At 41.8% G+C, this 18870-nt stretch overlaps 1 protein-coding gene across 5 annotated transcripts in view; it reads left to right on the top strand.

Annotated features, from left to right (window-relative positions):
• The window catches only part of gramd1ba (GRAM domain containing 1Ba), a 135541-nt gene that overhangs the window by 27369 nt on the left and 89302 nt on the right, over nucleotides 1–18870 (top strand). For 2 of the 5 annotated variants that reach the window (XM_036989803.1, XM_036989802.1), the window contains exons 1-3: nucleotides 2141–2407; nucleotides 6732–7831; nucleotides 12836–12910. In XM_036989803.1, coding sequence (XP_036845698.1) covers nucleotides 7326–7831; nucleotides 12836–12910 — 581 coding nt within the window. In that variant the 5' untranslated portion in view covers nucleotides 2141–2407; nucleotides 6732–7325. Of the gene's footprint in view, nucleotides 1–2140; nucleotides 2408–6731; nucleotides 7832–12835; nucleotides 12911–18870 lie in introns of those variants that run through there. The other 3 variants (XM_021617608.2, XM_021617599.2, XM_021617606.2) reach the window with 2 other exon arrangements.

Raw genomic sequence — 18870 nt, 5'->3', positions numbered from 1 at the left:
CTGGCTATGATAGCTGAGGTTCTGTAGCTAGGTTCTGAACTAATATGTATACCAAACGTTTTAGGGTCCATACACAGATCGGCTACATGGCTAGCTACACATCCATAGGCATACAGGTATTTTTATCCTCCACTGTGCAATAAGCAAGAAAATAGTTGGCTAGCTACGTTACTTCAGCTGCATTGCATGGCAAATATCAGCAAGGCAAGCTTACAAAATTGTACATTCAATTTGTAGTAAAAGCTTTTGCTAACTAGATTCTTTACATCCACTGTTTCACAAGATGACAGCCTGGTTTGCTGGTTGTTTCAGGAGTCCTTAAAACATTAAACAACCAGAATTACAATTTCTAACTCATGTCACAACACACATAAAGCTAGACAGCTAGGTGGCTAATTTTAGCTAGTCAGCTAGCTTGCTAAATAGGGATTTTCGTAATAAACTTTATGACAAAACTATGCATAATTGTTTGTCTTTACATGAACTAACATTCCTCTCAACTGTACTTTTTTTTGCCTGATTCGTTATGTTATAATTACTTACATTTGCTTCCATCCTAGTATTTTTGTCAGCCATTGTAACAGTATAAGTTTAGACCGTCCCCTCGCCCATACCCGGGCGCGAACTAGGGACCTTCTGCACACATCAACAACTGACACCCACGAAGCATCGTTACCCATCGCTCCACAAAATCCGCGGCCCTTGCAGAGCAAGGGGAACAACTACTTCAAGGTCTCAGAGTAAGTGACGTCACTGATTGAAACGCTATTTAGCGCACACCGCTAACTAAGCTAGCCGTTTCACATCCGTTACACCATATTTGCTGAAGAAAGTCTCCAGCCTTGGGTCGCATAGCGTCAAAATTGTCATGGGAACCACTCGAAATGATTGGTCGCCGCTGGTGATTTTCATAAAGTAGGGACATTTTTACATTTTTCAGCACGTTCGTGCTGCCCAATGGTCCCTGCTCTCTCCACTTCTCACCGCTTTCCTTCCATTGAAAATGAATAGGAAGTGGTGTTTCCCCGCGCGGCACCGCGTGCTAGTGTACACGGGGCATTAGGCTACCACATCCTTATGATATATTTTCATAAGCGCAACATGACTGCAAGAGACAGGTTGGAATGTCTGACTCAAATTGCATTTTTTCCTAAATTGGTGGTGTTTGAATTTGTTGGGATTGGTTGTTTGGTTTGATTGTTTGGTTGTGGGACAAAGGGCCAAATTTCCCAACTGACAACACAATTCGGGAAATATGGTCACCCCACTTGCCAGTAAAGATGCCTTCAGAATGACATCACAACTCATTGTGTCATTGCCAGTGTGGCAATGTGGCAAGGTTGGAATCTGAAAATAATTTGTGAATGTGTCCGAAATGGCACCCTTATTACCTTTATAGTGCACTACTTTTAACCAGGGTCCATAGCGTGCCATTTAGGACGTAATTGTGTTTCACCCCCAAGTCATGTAACTAACCAACCCATTCTGTCAATCACAATAACCTCAATATGGACATTAATGGTCTGGCTCTAGGCTATTTTCTAATGGCTTTTTTTTTTATTCAAGCCTGAATGCAAATGCAAAAAAATATAGATGAAAGGGAATAGGAGGACAATAGTTAAAGAGAGCAACTATCCACAGCTGTTATGATACTGTAGGCTATCTACAAAATTAGAAACATCTTACTGGCCTTCCTTTCTCCATGAGAAACTGATGATTAGATCTCATTATAGGCCTACACCGTGAAGCATAATAGGCTATGATGAACAACATCTGACAATGAGACTTTTGACTGTGCTGGACTCTCAATGTCAAAAATGTGTTTAATCATTTCTAGTGTTCAGTCTATTTAGGGCTGTATTTTGTGATTTGAGATAATAGGCATAGATACATGATTGGAGAGAGATTATGATATGAAAAGGTAGAATTTTCATGGGGTGTATCGCAAAGATCTCTGAGATCATGATGTGAATAAGTACGAGGCCATATGAAATTGATAACTGTCACATTCTCACTTAGCGTTAACAGTTCAGGCACGAAATGCAACCGGACACAGCTAAGACCTTCTTCCGAAAAGCGTAGCCTTCTCGGAACATTGAAACTGAAAGGCCATTCTGATTGAATGAAGGATGTGTCAATCGAATACTGCCTGTTAGCCCCTATGTGCAGGAAATAAAGTTGACAAAAGGATAAATCACAAATTATTTCTGAGATACGTTTAATAAATAGTGATTGAATAAGCTAAGTTTTTTGTTTGTTAAAACTTCCCCCCAAGGCTGTGCGTGGACACATCTTAACGAAAGGAAATACATTGTGAAAGTACGCGGTCTATTGCTGTGACAAAGTTTACAAGGTGCAGTTTGACAGCTGGCTACTTTTTCAACAATTCATGCCTGGGTCTGAAAAGGTACGGATAGCAGCCTAATTGTTTGCTGAAACATTACATTTTGGTGTTTTGGAAAATGTTGCAATATTTGCATTGACATAACATTACATTTTGATGTTTTGAAAAACGTTGCAATATTTACATTGTCATATCGTGGGGACTATTGCAGCTTTTCTCCGCTGGTTTTGTATGAAATAATTGCCACGTAATATCTCATTTATTTGACATTCTTTGTCCTATTTTACTTTTAATGCATTGCTGTGATAGCCTACAGCGATACGGAGTAGTCGTATTGTACGTTCAGATATTCATTCATAAGGACATTGGCAATTGCGTGTAGTTACGGTATGACAATGCGTGACCACATCTTTGTCATAGCATTGACACGTTCTTGTGGAATTGTCAAATTAGAAAATGTCACCTATTAACATTTTGAATGGGTCCTGCAGTTTCAGATTAGGATGTTAGGCTATGTAACTTCTTCAGAGAGTACAATTCCTGAAATAAGACCAACACTCATTTGCCAAACCAAGTTGGCCTTGGACATTTATAACAGTTTGATTTCTACACAATACATAGGCAGCCCGATTATGATACTTTTCCACTAAAATGTTCTTTTGACCAATCACATCAAAATATTTTTCAGCGCTGATCACAATTTTAAAAGCTGTGTGTGTGCGTGCATGAAGGAGATTGTGTGAAAGGGCATACGAGGTACATTAATTTTATAGTAATCAGATTGCAGCCAAATGTTACATTCCTCAGTTTTAACCACATCCTGTGATCACATGACTGGATGTTGTTGCACCACAGACTAATATGAACTTGAAACATTATATTCAAGCTCTTTTCAACATCATATATTACATTCGATGCAGTTAGCTATTTTATCTAATGCTGAATCTGTAAGTAGCCTGGAATCTGTATTGAACACAATTCAAACAACGTCCTATATAAGCAGGTCTCCATTAGCCTGGAGGTTAAGAGCATTGGGCCAGTAACCGAAAGGTCACTGGTTCGAATCCCAGAGGCAGTTCTGCCCTTGAGCAAGTCAGTTCACCCCAACAACAACTGCTCCCCGGGCACCGATGACGTTGATGTCGTTTCAGAGGAGTTGGGATAAATGCGTTGAATGCATTGTTGGTCAACTGACTTTCTTCCTTAGAGGGGAAACACATTGAAAATAAATAACTGGTCACTTCCCTCTGCTTTCTTTGTCTATTGAGAAAGAGAGACAGACCTGTTTTTCACTAATTTGCCTTCATGTCTTAAAGTAATGATGGACCTGTCAGTGTATTTCTTAAAGTAATGAACGCAGCTGTATACATGTCTGATGGTAGAATGGCAGGTCTCCATTCAGTTGTGAAAAGAAGTTCTTTGACATTTACAGTACCAGTCAAAAGTTTGGACACACCTACTCATTCCAGGGTTTCTTTTTTTGTACTGTTTTCTACATTGTAGTATCCAAAAAAAGTGTTAAACAAATCCAAATATATTTTATATTTGACATTCTTCAAAGTAGCCACCCTTTGCCTTGACAGCTTTGCATATGCTTGGCATTCTCTCAACCAGCTTCACTTGGAATGATTTTCTAACGGTCTTGAAGAAGTTCCCACATATGCTGCGTACTTGTTGGATGCTTTTCCTTCACTCTGCAGTCCAACTCATCCCAAACCATCTCAATTGGGTTGAGGTTGGGTGATTGGGGAGGCCAGGTCATCTAATGCAGAACTATATCACTCTCCTTTTTGGTCAAATAGCCCTTACACAGCCTGGAGGTGTGTTGGGTCATTGTCCTGTTGAAAAGCAAATTATAGTCCCACTAAGCGCAAACCCGATGGGATGGCGTATCGCTGCAGAATGCTTTGGTAGCCATGCTGGTTACGTGTGCCTTGAATTCTAAATGAATCACTGACAGTGGCACCATCACACCACCTCCTCCATGCTTTAAGGTGGGAACCACACATGGGGAGATCATCCGTTCACCTACTCTGCATCTCACAAAGACATGGCAGTTGGAACCAAAAATCTCAAATTTGGATTTCCATTCCATAATGTCCATTGCTCGTGTTTCTTGGCCCAAGCAAGTCTCTTCATCTTATTGGTGTCCTTTAGTAGTGGTTTCTTTTCAGCAATTCGACCATGAAGGCCTGATTCACGCAGTCTCCTCTGAACAATTGATGTTGAGATGTGTCTGTTACTTCAATTATGTGAAGCATTTATTTTGGCTGTCATTTCTGCAGCAGAGGTAACTCTGGGTCTTAATTTGCTGTGGGGGTCCTCATGAGAGTCCGTTTCATCGTAGCGCTTGATGGTTTTTACGACTGCACTTGAAGAAACTTTCAAAGTGCATGAAGTGTTCTTGAAATGTTCCGGATTGACTGACCTTCATGTCTTAAAGTAATGTTGGATTGTCATTTCTCTTTGCTATTTGAGCTGTTCTTGACCATAATATTTTTACCAAGAAGGGCTGTCTTCTGTAAAGCACCCCTACCTTGTCACAACTGATTGGCTCAAACGCATTAAGAAGGAAAGAAATTCCACAAATGAACATTTAACAAGGAACACCTGTTACTTGAAATGCATTCAAGGTGACTGACTACCTCATGAATCTGGTTGAGAGAATGCCAAGAGTGTGCAAAGCTATCATCGTGGCATAGGGTGGCTACTTTGAAGAATTTCAAATATTAAATATATTTGGTTTGTTTAACACTTTTTTTTGGTTACTAAACGTCCTCTCACTGTCAACTGTGTTTATTTTCAGCAAACTTAACGTGTAAATATTGCCTACCGTTTGTAAGTTGTTAGGGTCTTAACAACCGTTCCACAGGTGCATGTTCATTAATTGTTTATGGTTCATTGAACAAGCATGGGAAACAAATCATACAAATCTAATTAACTTCACAGATCTTCATTGTAAAGGGTTTAAACATTATCTGTGAAAGACAGGGTCCTGAAAAAAGGCTGTATCTTTTTTTTTGCTGAGTTTGTGTTATTTCAAACTTTTGACTGGTACAGTATCTAATCTGCCATGTACCAAAGGCTTAATACAGAGTGAGTTTTTAACAGTGCTTTACGAGTTAAACACAACTGGCATGATCAGAATGAAAAGTGGATACAGAAAATATGGGAAAGAAAATCATCTTTCTATTATCTGACTTCTATGGAAATCTGAAAGCTGGGAATTTTGGAGCTGGAGTTTATCATCCACATATAGAATTGGCTGTTTGTCTGTCATCATCTGATGTGAATGGCATCCCCAATCTGTTTTGGCCTTAATCTGCAGAGAAATAGTAGGATGATGGATGGTGGCTCACTCAACTCAGAGCTGCGTTCCAAATGGCACCCTATTCCCTACATAGTTCGTTACTTTTGACCAGGGAGAGAGAGAGAGAGAGTATAGCGATGCCATTTGGGTTGCAGACAGAAATTAGCTTCCCATTAGGGCAATCAACAGTTATTTTCCCTGAATTAGCTCCCTGCTGGGAAGGAGATGAAACCAATCAGAATATCACTTCCCTGCTCCCTCTGTGTGTGCCCCCCCCCCCCTTCTCTCTCTCTCTCTCTCTCTCTCTCTCTCTCCTCTCTCTCTCCTCTCTCTCTCTCTCCCCCCCCCATGCTTTATTGGCATGGGAAACATGTGTTAACATTGCCAAAGCAAGTGAGGTAGATAATATACAAAAGTGAAATAAACAGTAAACATTACACATACAGAAGTTTCAAAACAATAAAGATATTACAAATGTCATATTATGTATATATACAGTGTTGTAGCAATGTACAAATGGTTAAAGTACACAAGGGAAAATAAATAAGCATCTCTCTCTCTCTGTCTCTCTTGCTGTGTGTGTCTCTCGCTCACTCTCGCTGTGTGTCTCTCGCTCTCTCTCTCTCTTTCTCTCGCTGTGTGTCTCTCTCTCGCTGTCTCGCTCTCTCTAGCTGTGTCTCTCGCTCTCTCTCTCTTTCTCTCGCTGTGTGTCTCTCGCTCTCTCTGTGTGTCTCGCTCTCTCTTGCTCTCGCTGTTTGTGTCTCTCGCACGCTCTCTCTCGCTGTGTGTGTCTCTCTCGCTCTCGCTGTGTGTGTCTCTCTCGCTGTGTGTGTCTCGCTCTCGCTGTGTCTCTCTCTCTCTCTCTCTCTCTCTCTTGCTATGTGTGTCTCTCGCTGTGTGTGTCTCTCGCTCTCTCTCTCTCTCTCTCTCTTGCTGTGTGTCTCTCGCTCTCTCTCGCTCGCTGTGTGTGTGTCTCTGTGTCATTGGGTAATTGTGACTGGTGCTGTGAATATCTACATGCATGTGGCTACACCGTACTTAGCATACGGTATCCTTTCATTTTCCTCTGACTTTTAGGCCATGGCTGTGATACCAGGGACTAGAGCAAGGGGGCGCTGAATAGCACTCATCTTAATGGGCTACTGACACCAAGTGGAGGCTGGATCAGAAATTCTCGAGACCTCGGCCCATAGAGCAAGTCATCAGGACGAGTAATGACACAAGAAGATGCCATAGTGCTTTTGCATCCAAACCGTCTACTTGGAAGAATTGGTGTAACATTAAACCTCCACTTGTCAGCTCAACCTGACATACCTCATGGAACGCAGTACTTAGATAGAGCCACATGCCAGATGTCGCTGATCACTAGTGAAGGCAGAGATTCTGCTCTTTCTAGTCTCATTGGAGAGGACAGACAGCAGGACTGGATTGGCGAGGCCATTGCTCATCAGGACCACTGAGGAACTGCCCTGATCTCTGTCACACAATAACAAGGTAGAGTTACAAACTCAACCAAGTCCTGATTCTGTATACTCCCTATCACTCTGGACAAAACAGTTCAAAGGTCTCTCCACCTACACTACTGCACTCCCCGCAGCATCCTGCAAGACATCCGTTCCCTCTCCCTCTCTATCAGCCTCCCTGGATAGAGGGTGCCCCTCGGCTGCTTTTATGAGCCAGTTGTTGGTGGGACAGAAGATCATGTCTGAGAACCTTCGGCTCCCCTCCTTCCAGGTGCAGGCCCCCGGTGACTGGGAGACCCAGGATGGCGACCCAGGATTGGGAGCCTCCGCCTCGGGAGACAAAGTTGAGGTACCCGCCGGGGATGGTGACCCTTCCGCCCTCTCCGGTTCCACCACTCCGTCCCTCCGCCGCAAGCGCTTCAAGATGCGACGCATGAAGAACGTGCAGAGCGAGAGCAGTGTGACCCCGGCTGTGTCTGTGGCGGCTGCCACGAGGTCAGAGGTCATGAGTAAGGGCCATGGGTCACGCTCCTTCTCAGGGGCCATGGAGTACCTTCAGCTGCCGTCCATTGAGATAACGCCAATCAGCGATGAGGACGCGGCAGCCACCTGGTCCAACTGCTCCACACCCAGCGCTTCGCCGCGACGCAAGCGCTTCCTGCTACGCCGTTGGCTGAACGTGCGAGAGAGGAAGGAGCACAGCAGTGAGAGCAGGTCTGTATAGAAGCTCCATCTGAAGTTACCTCTAGGATTAGCTTCCCCTCCCCAATCCTAACCTTAACCATTAGTGGGGAAAATGCAAAATTGACCTAAGATCAGGAACTAGGGGAAACTTCAACCTACTGCCAGGCAGTTACATAACAAATGAGGGTAGTCCCCAAGTGTTATTAATGTATACAGCAAGGGTGGGTTACCCATTAAGTGTTGTATATAAAGTCGGGCAATCTTACTATTTTTAAGGCATTCTCAAGCATCAAAGTTTAGTCGGAAGTTGGAACCATGTAGAAGTGGAACCATAGAACAAAACAGTCTCTGTATGACCAGAAAAAGTATAATTACACACTAAGTGAAAGGTATGATTAGAGTTGGAGTCGCCTTTGTCCATATCATTTTCTATCACTTTATGAATACAAGCCCTGGTCTGTAGAGTTGCTGGGATGTAGTTTGTTTTTGTCTTTGTGTATGAGATTGGTCCTGAAAAAATATTTTCTGTAAAAAATGTCACACCCACCTACTTTTATCAAAGAGAAATATAGTTGTGATTTAAACGACCTTTATCACTTTTCACTCGAACAAGCCCCTAATAGGGATTAGTGACACGAAAGGTCAGAGTGCACCTAGTGTTTCAAGTCCTCAGTGGGCCCCTATTTGTTCATTGAAACTCCATCCCAGGTTTCTGTGATCTAGTAGACTTCATTTGCACATGCAGCCTAATTCTCATATTTTTTGCCACTAATTGGTCTTTTGACCAATCACATTAGATCTTTTCACATTAGATCTTCTCACATTCGATCTTTTCACATTAGCTCTTTTTCAGAGCAGATCTGATTGGTCGAAAGACCAATTTGTGAAAGAAATATCAGAATTAGAGTGCCTGTCTAAACGCAGCCATAGACACCAGCTGGTGACGTCCCACTCTGTTCTATAAACAGGTTATTTTTACCCCCAATCTTACCTTCACTCCGAATAGGCTCCTTGGAATGTTACATAAGCCACAGTGCTGAGTATGAATTGTCCTATACATTATAAATAAAACCAGCCCCATGCTATTTATCATCAAACAACAGGAAATGCAGGAGTGTACTTAAGAATATCGATACAAATGTTTAATACATACAAATGCCCTTACTGACAGAGTTTGGTCTTCAGTGAATGTAGATGTTATGCACTGCGCTGCCATAATACATAATACATACATAATTTGAATATGACTTAATAATTAATAAATACATTTTATATTTATTCAAATGTGGGTGTATGTTCACTATTGGAAGTTGATGTTTTGGCCTTATATATATTTGATGAGCATAATGTTTATTTCTAGAAGTTGCCTGGTGTTTGTTACTAGCTTCGTCTAGGTTGGCAGAAGTGAGAGAATGCATATTTGAGTCTTATGAGGAGTATTGACTACTATAGTATTGTCCCTGGCTGTTCAGTACTTTCAAATATGTACGATTTGTACCACTTGTAACATTGGTTCTACTGTGATGATAGTTGGAAGACTGGTGAAAATTAATCTCGGCACAGGTTGGCATTTTTTGGGATGACTCATGTAGTGGAGGCAGCTCTACAGGGTAGTCACTCAGATAATCAAATCAAATTTTAAACCTAACCTTAACCACACTACTAGCCTTATTATGCCTAACCATGACCTTAATTTAAGACCAAAGAGATAATTTTACAATACATATAGCCAATTCTGACTTTGCCGCTGGCCCATCTAGTGGAAATCGCTCAGCTCTGCTGTCACTCTCCGGCCTCTAAGTCATCAGGCTGCTGATTATCCCGCACACCTGTCACCATCGTCTCGTGCACCTGCGCCTCATGACTCTCACCTGGACTCGATCACCTCCTTGATTATCTTCCCTATATCTGTCACTCCCCTTGGTTATTTCCTTAGGTGTTATTGACTCTGTTTTCATGTCGGTGTGTTGTTTATTGTTTCATTTATTTATAAAAACACTCACTCCCAGAATTTGCTTCCCGACTCTCAGCGCACTTGTTACATCTGCCTCCAGGACAAGATTAATCCCAATAAATGTCAACCTGCAATCTCAACACCCTGAACCAAATTGCCGCCGAATTTTGGGGTGTTCACAAGAGATGAGGTGAAGCCCATCTGACTTTATACTACAGCCATCCCAGGAGACAAAGTGCGAAGCTACAATTCAAGCTCATTACTGTAAAATAGATAGTTCTGGAGCTGACAAGCGTGCTAGTCCCCTGACATGTACAGCCTTACAGAGGAGAGCTAAAGGTACTGTCTACGTCCCAAATGACACCCTATTACCTATGTTGTGCTCTACTTTTGGGGCCCATAGGGTTCTGGTCAAAAGTAGTGCACTATATAGGGAATAGGGTGTCATTTGAGACATAACCCATGTAAAAGTGCCAGGGGACAGTACTGGAAGGAGTTACGTGGCTATATTAAATATTCTCAACCAACACTGTTTGTGAAGACCTGGGTCAAAAGTATTGCATTATATAGGGAATAGGGTGCCATTTGAAACACAGCTCTGATTTTCTAAATATAAAACAGTACTGCTGCTTACATATCCCAGCCAGCCTTTAGTTTCCGGTGCTCTGACACACAGCCTGGATGGCAGACTGTTTCTGCACCCACGCCTTGTTGTTGTCATGGCAAGTCTTGCCAAGTTGGCTATTGCAGAAACAGACTGGCTCCCAGGCTGCTCTGACGGTATATTAGTTGCTGCGGGAGGTGGCACTTTTTCTTTGTCTCACTCTTTCTTGTGGTACATGTGAGGCAGATTGTAGTCGTGCCACTCTTGGTTATGTGAAGAGGCCTATTCAACAAATGGAGGCTTGTCTTTTGTTTTTGTCTTTGGATACCCCTTCACGGAAAACATCTCACTGTATTTGCATAAATGTTGCTGCCTTATAACTGGCAACAATGCAAGGAAGACTTTCAATAGGACAAATTATAGCTTCCAGTGACAAGACGACCAGAGACACAGTATATGTCTCTACAGGCCAGTTTCCCGGACACAGATTAATCCTAGTTATAGACTAGAAATAAGACATAGCTATTTACGACTATGATTAGTCAAATCACATTAAGGAACGACTCCTGGCCTTACCATAACATGTTTACCCTCATTGTTGACAAAGTCAAATCAAATGTTATTTGTGACATGCGCCGAATACAACAACTTACTGTCAAATGCTTACTTACAAGCTCTTAACCAACAATGCAGTTAAGAAAATAGAGTTAAGAAAATATTTACTAATAAACTAAAGTAAAAAAATAAAATATAAGAAGTAATACAATAAAATAACAAATAGTCTTTGCTGCTCTCTAGTGGGGGCTTCTATCTTTTTTTCTGTCTGTTAACTGTCAGTTTTTTTTACTTTGGTTTTCTGAGTTTGACATTTGACATTGTGTGTTGTCTAAGTAATCAGATTGTCCCATTTGCTTTGGGATTTTGGGGAATTTGCTTAAATACCTTTTGTCTGACTTTTAAATTAATAATATACACTACCGTTAAGTTTGGGGTCACTTAAAATGTGCTTTTCTTTAAAAAACAAGGACATTTCTGTTGTCCGTTACAATGACATAAAATGTATCATAAATACAGTGTAGACATTGTTAATGTTAAACTGTTGTTCTGATTAAAGAAGCAATAAAACTGGCCTTCTTTAGACTAGTTGAGTATCTGGAGCATCAGCATTTGTGAGTTTGATTACAGGCTCAAAATGGCCAGATACTCAACTATTCCATTTCAATATTATCGCTTGCACAGTGCTCCTTGGGATGTTTAAAGCTTGGGAAATCTTTTTGTATCCAAATCCGGCTTTAAACTTCTTCACAACAGTATCTCGGACCTGCCTGGTGTGTTCCTTGTTCTTCATGATGCTCTCTGCGCTTTTAACGGACCTCTGAGACTATCACAGTGCAGGTGCATTTATACGGAGACTTGATTACACACAAGTGGATTGTATTTATCATCATTAGTCATTTAGGTCAACATTGGATCATTCAGAGATCCTCACTGAACTTCTGGAGAGAGTTTGCTGCACTGAAAGTAAAGGGGCTGAATAATTTTGCACGCCCAATTTTTCAGTTTTTGATTTGTTAAAAAAGTTTGAAATATCCAATAAATGTCGTTCCACTTCATGATTCTGTCCCACTTGTTGTTGATTCTTCACAAAAAAATACAGTTTTATATCTTTATGTTTGAAGCCTGAAATGTGGCAAAAGGTCGCAAAGTTCAAGGGGGCCGAATACTTTCGCAAGGCACTGTAGATATTCCATACAAAATCAGCCGTTTCTAGCTTCAATAGTCATTTACAAAATGAACAATGTCTACACTGTATTTCTGATCAATTTGATGTTATTTTAAATGGTCAAATGAATATGCATTTCTTTCAAAAACAAGGACAATTCTAAGTGACCCCAAACTTTTTAACGGTAGTGTATACCCATTGATTCTTGAAATGTGTAACTTCTAGAATCTAGATGGTCAGTCCTTGCATGCATAGCTCTGTCGAAGCATTTGAGAGGGGTTACATTTCTCCAGCTCTATTCCTCAGCGTTTTACCGAAACAGTGGAAAGGTGCCTGCTTTGTTATAGTTTGAACTGCAGATGACCCCTAGGTGTCACACGCACACACTCACACACATATACACATTGAACACACACACACAGACAAACACATAGAGATCTCTGGTTGCATGTGGTAAGCTACACCTAACACTGTCTCTCTGTGGTGTGTTTCCTCAGCAGGAAGAGCAGCCTACAACACACATTACATCTAACACTGTCTCTCTGTGGTGTGTTTCCCCAGCAGGGAGAGCAGCCTACAACACACCTTACACCTAACATTGTCTCTCTGTGGTGTTTTTCCCCAGCAGGGAGAGCAGCCTACAACACACATTACACCTAACACTGTCTCTCTGTGGTGTGTTTCCCCAGCAGGGAGAGCAGCCTACAACACACATTACACCTAACACTGTCTCTCTGTGTTGTGTTTCCCCAGCAGGGAGAGCAGCCTACAAAGCAGCCATGAGGAGGACTCTGCTCACTTCTTGACCCCTCATAGCCGGGAGGAGAGGTGTGTAGCGTGTTTGTATTTCTGTGCCTGGGGGTGTGTGTGTGACTTGTGTGCATATGCAGGTTCAAAAAAAGACAATGAGAGAGCAAATAAAAAGGGTATGTATTGATCATAAAGACTTTTGGAAGACGTTATGTTTTTAATGTATCGCTTATCATCCAACTTAACCCAACTTGCTAGCATGCAAAGAGATGCCGGGGCGGCAGGGTAGCCTAGTGGTTAGAGTGTTGGACGAGTAACCAGAAGGTTGCAAGTTCAAACCCCTGGGCTGACAAGGTACAATCTGTCATTCTGCCCCTGAACAGGCAGTTAACCCACAGGCCGTCATTGAAAATAAGAATTTGTTCTTAACTGACTTGCCTAGTTAGATAAAGGTAAAATAAAAAATTATGGTCTGAGGTCAGTGAAGTACCTGCATTGTTCTGATAATTCCACTAGAGGGCAGTACTGCTACACAGGAGTACTGCTACACAGGAGTACTGCTACACAGGAGGACTGCTACACAGGAGGACTGCTACACAGTAGTGCAGGTTTAGAGTCAATTAGAGAGAGGGGACAATATGCATGACCAAGTGTGAGAGAAAGGGAGAAGTCCCCCTGACTGTTTTAAAGAGGGGTGTTCAATTTACAAGTGTTAATTTGGAGGTGTTAAGTTGCTTTGAAACAACGGTTCCTTTTTTTCTCATCAAATGTCTTCTGGGCTTGACCACCAGGAGGCTGTACACACTACAACACAGTATTAGAGAATTTTCCCTAGTCTCCTTCTCTCTACAACACTGTCTCAGAGAATCTCCCCTAGTCTCCATCTCCTCTCTCTCTCTCTCTCTCTCTCTCTCTTTTAGTTTCATTTCCTCACACTGAGCACTGGTGAGGTTGAATACACTTGACTAAAGGGCTCTACACAGTCTACACCAGGGGTACTCAACTACTATTTGAGAAGGTCCAGTGACACAAATGTCTTAGGTGGCAAAGGTCAGGATGGATATCGTCCTTTATCGGCTCTGTGGTACAGCGGAGTAACAAACATAGTCGCCTATGACTTAGGAAACATGTATGACTTAGGAAACATATATTAAATGAGACTAAGAATTTGAATGAATTACAACTTATTTATTTTGAATGTGCAACATGCATCAACATTGCCGAAGAACAAAAGTGGTTGCTTAATTGTCTATACAAAAAGTGTGCTGTGAACCAATGTATATGGGCCTTGACACAATGGAGTGAGAGCAACTCTAAGACACTGGTGCAGGTGTTCATTGTGAACCTGGTGCAGTATTTGTTTTTAACAAAGTTAATTGTGGAGAAGCCTGATTCACAGCTGTATGTGGAGCCAAACATTGTCAGGATGTACAGTACTAGTCAAAAGTTTGGACACCTTCTCATTCAAGGGTTTTTCTTAATTTTTGACTATTTTCTACATTGTATAATAATAGAGAAGACATCAAAACTATGAAATAACAAATCAAAATATATTTTATATTTGAGATTCTTCAACGTAGCCACCCTTTGCCATGATGACAGCTTTGCACACTCTTGGCATTCTCTTAACCAGCTTCGTGAGTTAGTAACCTTGAAAGCATTTCAATTAACAGGTGTGCCTTGTTAAAAGTTCATTTGTGGAATTTCATCCCTTCTTAATGTGTTTGAGCCAATCAGTTGTGTTGCGACAAGGTAGGGGTAGTACACAGAAGATAGCCCTATTTGGTAAAAGACCAAGTCCATATTATGGCAAGAACAGCTCAAATAAGCCAAGAGAAATGACAGTCCATCATTAAAACCAGCAAGGGCTATGATGAAACTGGCTCTCATGAGGACCACCACAGGAAAGCAAGAGCCAGAGTTACCTCTGCTGCAGAGGATAAGTTCATTAGAGTTACCAGCCTCAGAAATTGCAGCCCAAATAAATGCTTAACAGAGTTCAAGTAACAGACACATCTCAGCATCAACTGTTCAGCAACTGTTCAGAGGAGACTGTGTGAATCAGGCCTTCATGGTTCAATTGCTTCAGAGAAACCACTACTAGAAGAGACTTGCTTGGGCCAAGAAACACAAGCAATGGACATTAGATAATGGAAATCTGTCCTTTGGTCTGATGAGTCCAAATTTGAGATGTGTCTTTGTGATATGCAGAGTAGGTGAATGGATGATCTCTGCATGTGTGGTTCCCACCGTGAAGCGCGGAGGAGGTGTGATGGTGCTTTGCTGGTGATACTGTTAGTGATTCATTTAGAATTCAAGGCACACTTAACCAGCATGACTATCACAGCATTCTGCAGCGATACGCCATCCCATCTGGTTTGCGCTTAGTGGGACTATGATTTGTTTTTCAACAGGACAATGACCCAACATACCTTCAGGCTGTGTAAGGGCTATTTGACCAATAAGGAGAGTGATGGAGTGCTGGATCAGGTGACCTGGCCTCCACAATCATCCAACCTCAACCCAATTGAGATGGTTTGGCATGGTTGAGAGAATGCCAAGAGTGTATAAAGCTGTCATCAATGAAAAGGATGGCTACTTTGAAGAATCTAAAATATATTTTGATTTGTTAACACTTTTTGGTTACTACGTGATTCCATATGAAGATGTGTTTTGCTTCTTCTGACACCTCTGTCACATTTGTGACCAAGAAGAAAACTTGCGTAGACTGTGTAGAGCCCTTAATAAAGGGACTCGTGTTCATTAGGGCACACCATAGCCAAACATTTCAAAACACTTTTTACTCTTGGCACCAGCTGTAGCAAGAACACACTATTAATTTGTGTCAAAGGAGGACATATAATGGTGTAACATCTCCTCTGCAAGCTTTCAGGTGTTGCAAGCTTGCCTTGAACTGGTATACCCTCTCCCATGAAGGCGTAGCACACCATCAGTCCCCTGAGTCGGGGTGCCTCCGAGCTCGAGGGGCCTTTGCTCACCTCACACATTTTTTTTACAACCTGTACAAATGTACATCACAATTAATTAAGCTATTTAGAATTAGAAATAGATTTAGCACTTTTGGGACTATTCCATTGAACTCGGCTCTAAAAAAAACTTCAAAGGTTCTAACCCACATCCACTCCTCAGGTCATTTTTGGCCATTACCAACATCACAGTGTGCCAGTGTACAGTAATAGAATGTTTATTATAATTCTATAGTTAGATTATAAATAATAGTGGGTACTTTGAATACAGTGTTGTTTGACATGACAACAAATGAAAATGCCATGGACGAGTTATTGTGACAGGGTAGGAACCAAGTTGACGTTCAGTGTTTCCTAGGGGACACTATAATCTTTAGCTACATATAGCCAACATATTCATGCTTCGCCTATTCCTCTTTGATTTAGAAGATACTGTTGCACAAACAACATGCTGATATAAGCCTCCACCAGTATTGGTATCAGGCTGTAGTAGGTAGCTACGTTTGCTCTGACTCAGTACTTTTATTAGCTAGTCAGCTAGCCAGCTAACTAGCGATGAGCATTAGTGGCTAACACGATTTAGCTTAACTTGCTAAGAAAATACGAACTAGCTGTTTGCAGATGTAAGAAGCACAAACTAATATTGTAATTATAGAACGCTTGTGGATTTAAATTAAGATTAAAGTGGAAACAACATCGTTGTCATCAACATTGTCTAGTGGTCAAGCAACAACAAATGCGCTCCTTGAGTGACGGAATGGGACTAGGTCTGTGTGGAAAGCGGCATGGAGAGAGCGGAGAGGGATGACTCAAGTAGCGGAGTAAACTATACAAATGGACGTTACACATGGCGTATCACAGTTAACAAACCAAACATTCAAATACCGTTATAGAAGGTAAAGTAAAAACCCAAGCTGGTCCGTGCATAAGTACCGGTGTATAGTAAAATATGGTATACCGCCCAGTCCTATGTGACTCATAATTATGTTCTGGCTGTGCACCTGTCTTATGTTGTAAAACAGTGACTAGCTGCTAGAGTGTTTGGACTGAGTCGAGTTACTCATCTCCGATATATTCAGACACTGCCCAAGACATGAATTTGATTTGAATGCGTACTTGTTGGCGGACATTTGAATACGTTTTTAACCCAGGTCTGGGTTAACCTTAACCATGAGTGAGGAAAATGCTAAACTGACACAAGATCAGCATCTAGGTAGAGCTTTATCCTACACCTTCAAATTAAGCTTTATTTATACAGCACATTTAAGACATGGAATGCAACGCAATGTGCTTTACAAGAAGAAAATAATAAAAACAATAAATTAAAGCTGAAATATTTACTACACAACAAAAACAAGACTATCACACTGCAGGGAAGAGCAGTCTAGGTGTCTACCTTCCTTGCCTTCTCCTTGCATGTTGCCTATTGACAACACATTGGAGTATTAAATTAGACACTAGACAATCTCACCGGGATGCTCATTTACCGCACACTGGGTTGTACAGTATATCACTAAAACACCTCGGCCCTGAACCAACCAACCATACACACACACACACACAACCCCCTGCATTAACACCTGCAGAGACAGCCATATGGGGGGTGGGGGGCATTGAGCACTTTACACATGTTCCCTCATAGTTAACTCCAATGCTCCCCTCCCCTAGCTCAACCTCCCTGGTGGACAGTACATGAATTATGGGCGGCCCCCATGCGGAGAATATATCCACCCAGCACAGCGGACTGTAGCCAGATATACAGGGTATCATAGTACAGTACGATACACCAGCAGAGCTGAACAGAGCAGGTGAGGAGAGGAACAAGACTGAGAAGCCTGGAAAGTGGGTCACCTTGAAGAGGGAGGATATGAGCGAGAGAGACATGAGAGTGAGTGAAAGAGGGATAGAAATAGTAGGGGACTGAGAAAATGTAAGACTGAGTGTGTGAAAGCGATTGGGCTGATTTTCACCATAGTCCAGAGTGGCCAGCTTGGTCAGATGTCCTGCAGCCTGGGAGTCAGTTAGAGCTGTCACCTGCGGGTGACCTCAATGAGGAGGAGACTGGCCCTCCGCAGGGTCAAGTGAGTAGCACTGACCTCTCTCAGTCATTCTCTCTGTTGTTGGACTCTCTGTTTCTCAACTCCCCACAGGACATGCCCATTTTATTTCCATTCCAGCACTAATCTACCGGATTCAACTAATTGAGCACTTGATGGTCAGTGGATGAGTTGAAACCAGTGGGTTAGTGCTGGGCTGGATCAAAAATGTGCGTTGTGAGGGGACCCAAGCTTGGAGTTGAGGAACGTTGATTTGGAGCACATAGTGGCTTTGTTCAGAGAAAGCTGTTCAAATTATGCTTAATGTAGGTCCACATTCCTTTGTGCCATGTACTACTTACTATATTATATTGTTCTTGATGAGGTCAATATACGTTTTTGAGTTGCTATTGCACCTTGGAAAACAGTTGGCACAAAGACGTGTGGTGCCTGGTATTGTTTTTTTTTTTTATTGATGAATGGTTTTACTATGTACAGTACACCAAGGTTTAGATGTGGACTGCAAAGCTGTTTGAATCTGAATGAACAGGTTCATATTAGCTCATGGTTGTTGTTATTGACTCGTATTGTTGTACACTGAACCAAAATATAAACGCAACATGCAACAATTTTTTAAATGTTACTGAGTTATAGTTCATATAAGAAAATCCGTCAATTTAATTAATCTATGGATTTCACATGACTGGGAATCCATATATGCATATGTTGGTCACAGATCCCTTAAAAAAAGGTAGGGGTTTGGATCAGAAAACCAGTTAGTATTTGGTGTAACCACCATTTATTTGCCTTATGCAGCGCGACAAGTCTCCTTTGCATAGAGTTGATCTCGTCGTTGATTGTGCCCTGGAATGTTGTCCCACTCCTCTTCAATGGCTGTTTGAAGTTGCTGAATATTGGTGGTACCTGGAACACGCTGTCGATCCAGAGCATCCCAAACATGCTCTATGGTTGACATGTCCTGGTGAGTATGCGGGCCATGGAAGAACTGGGACAT

Source organism: Oncorhynchus mykiss, chromosome 10 (assembly GCF_013265735.2).
Source record: "Oncorhynchus mykiss isolate Arlee chromosome 10, USDA_OmykA_1.1, whole genome shotgun sequence".
Taxonomy (NCBI): domain Eukaryota; kingdom Metazoa; phylum Chordata; class Actinopteri; order Salmoniformes; family Salmonidae; genus Oncorhynchus; species Oncorhynchus mykiss.
The sequence above is the reverse complement of the archived record's forward strand: the minus strand, read 5'-3'. Positions and strand labels throughout refer to the sequence as shown.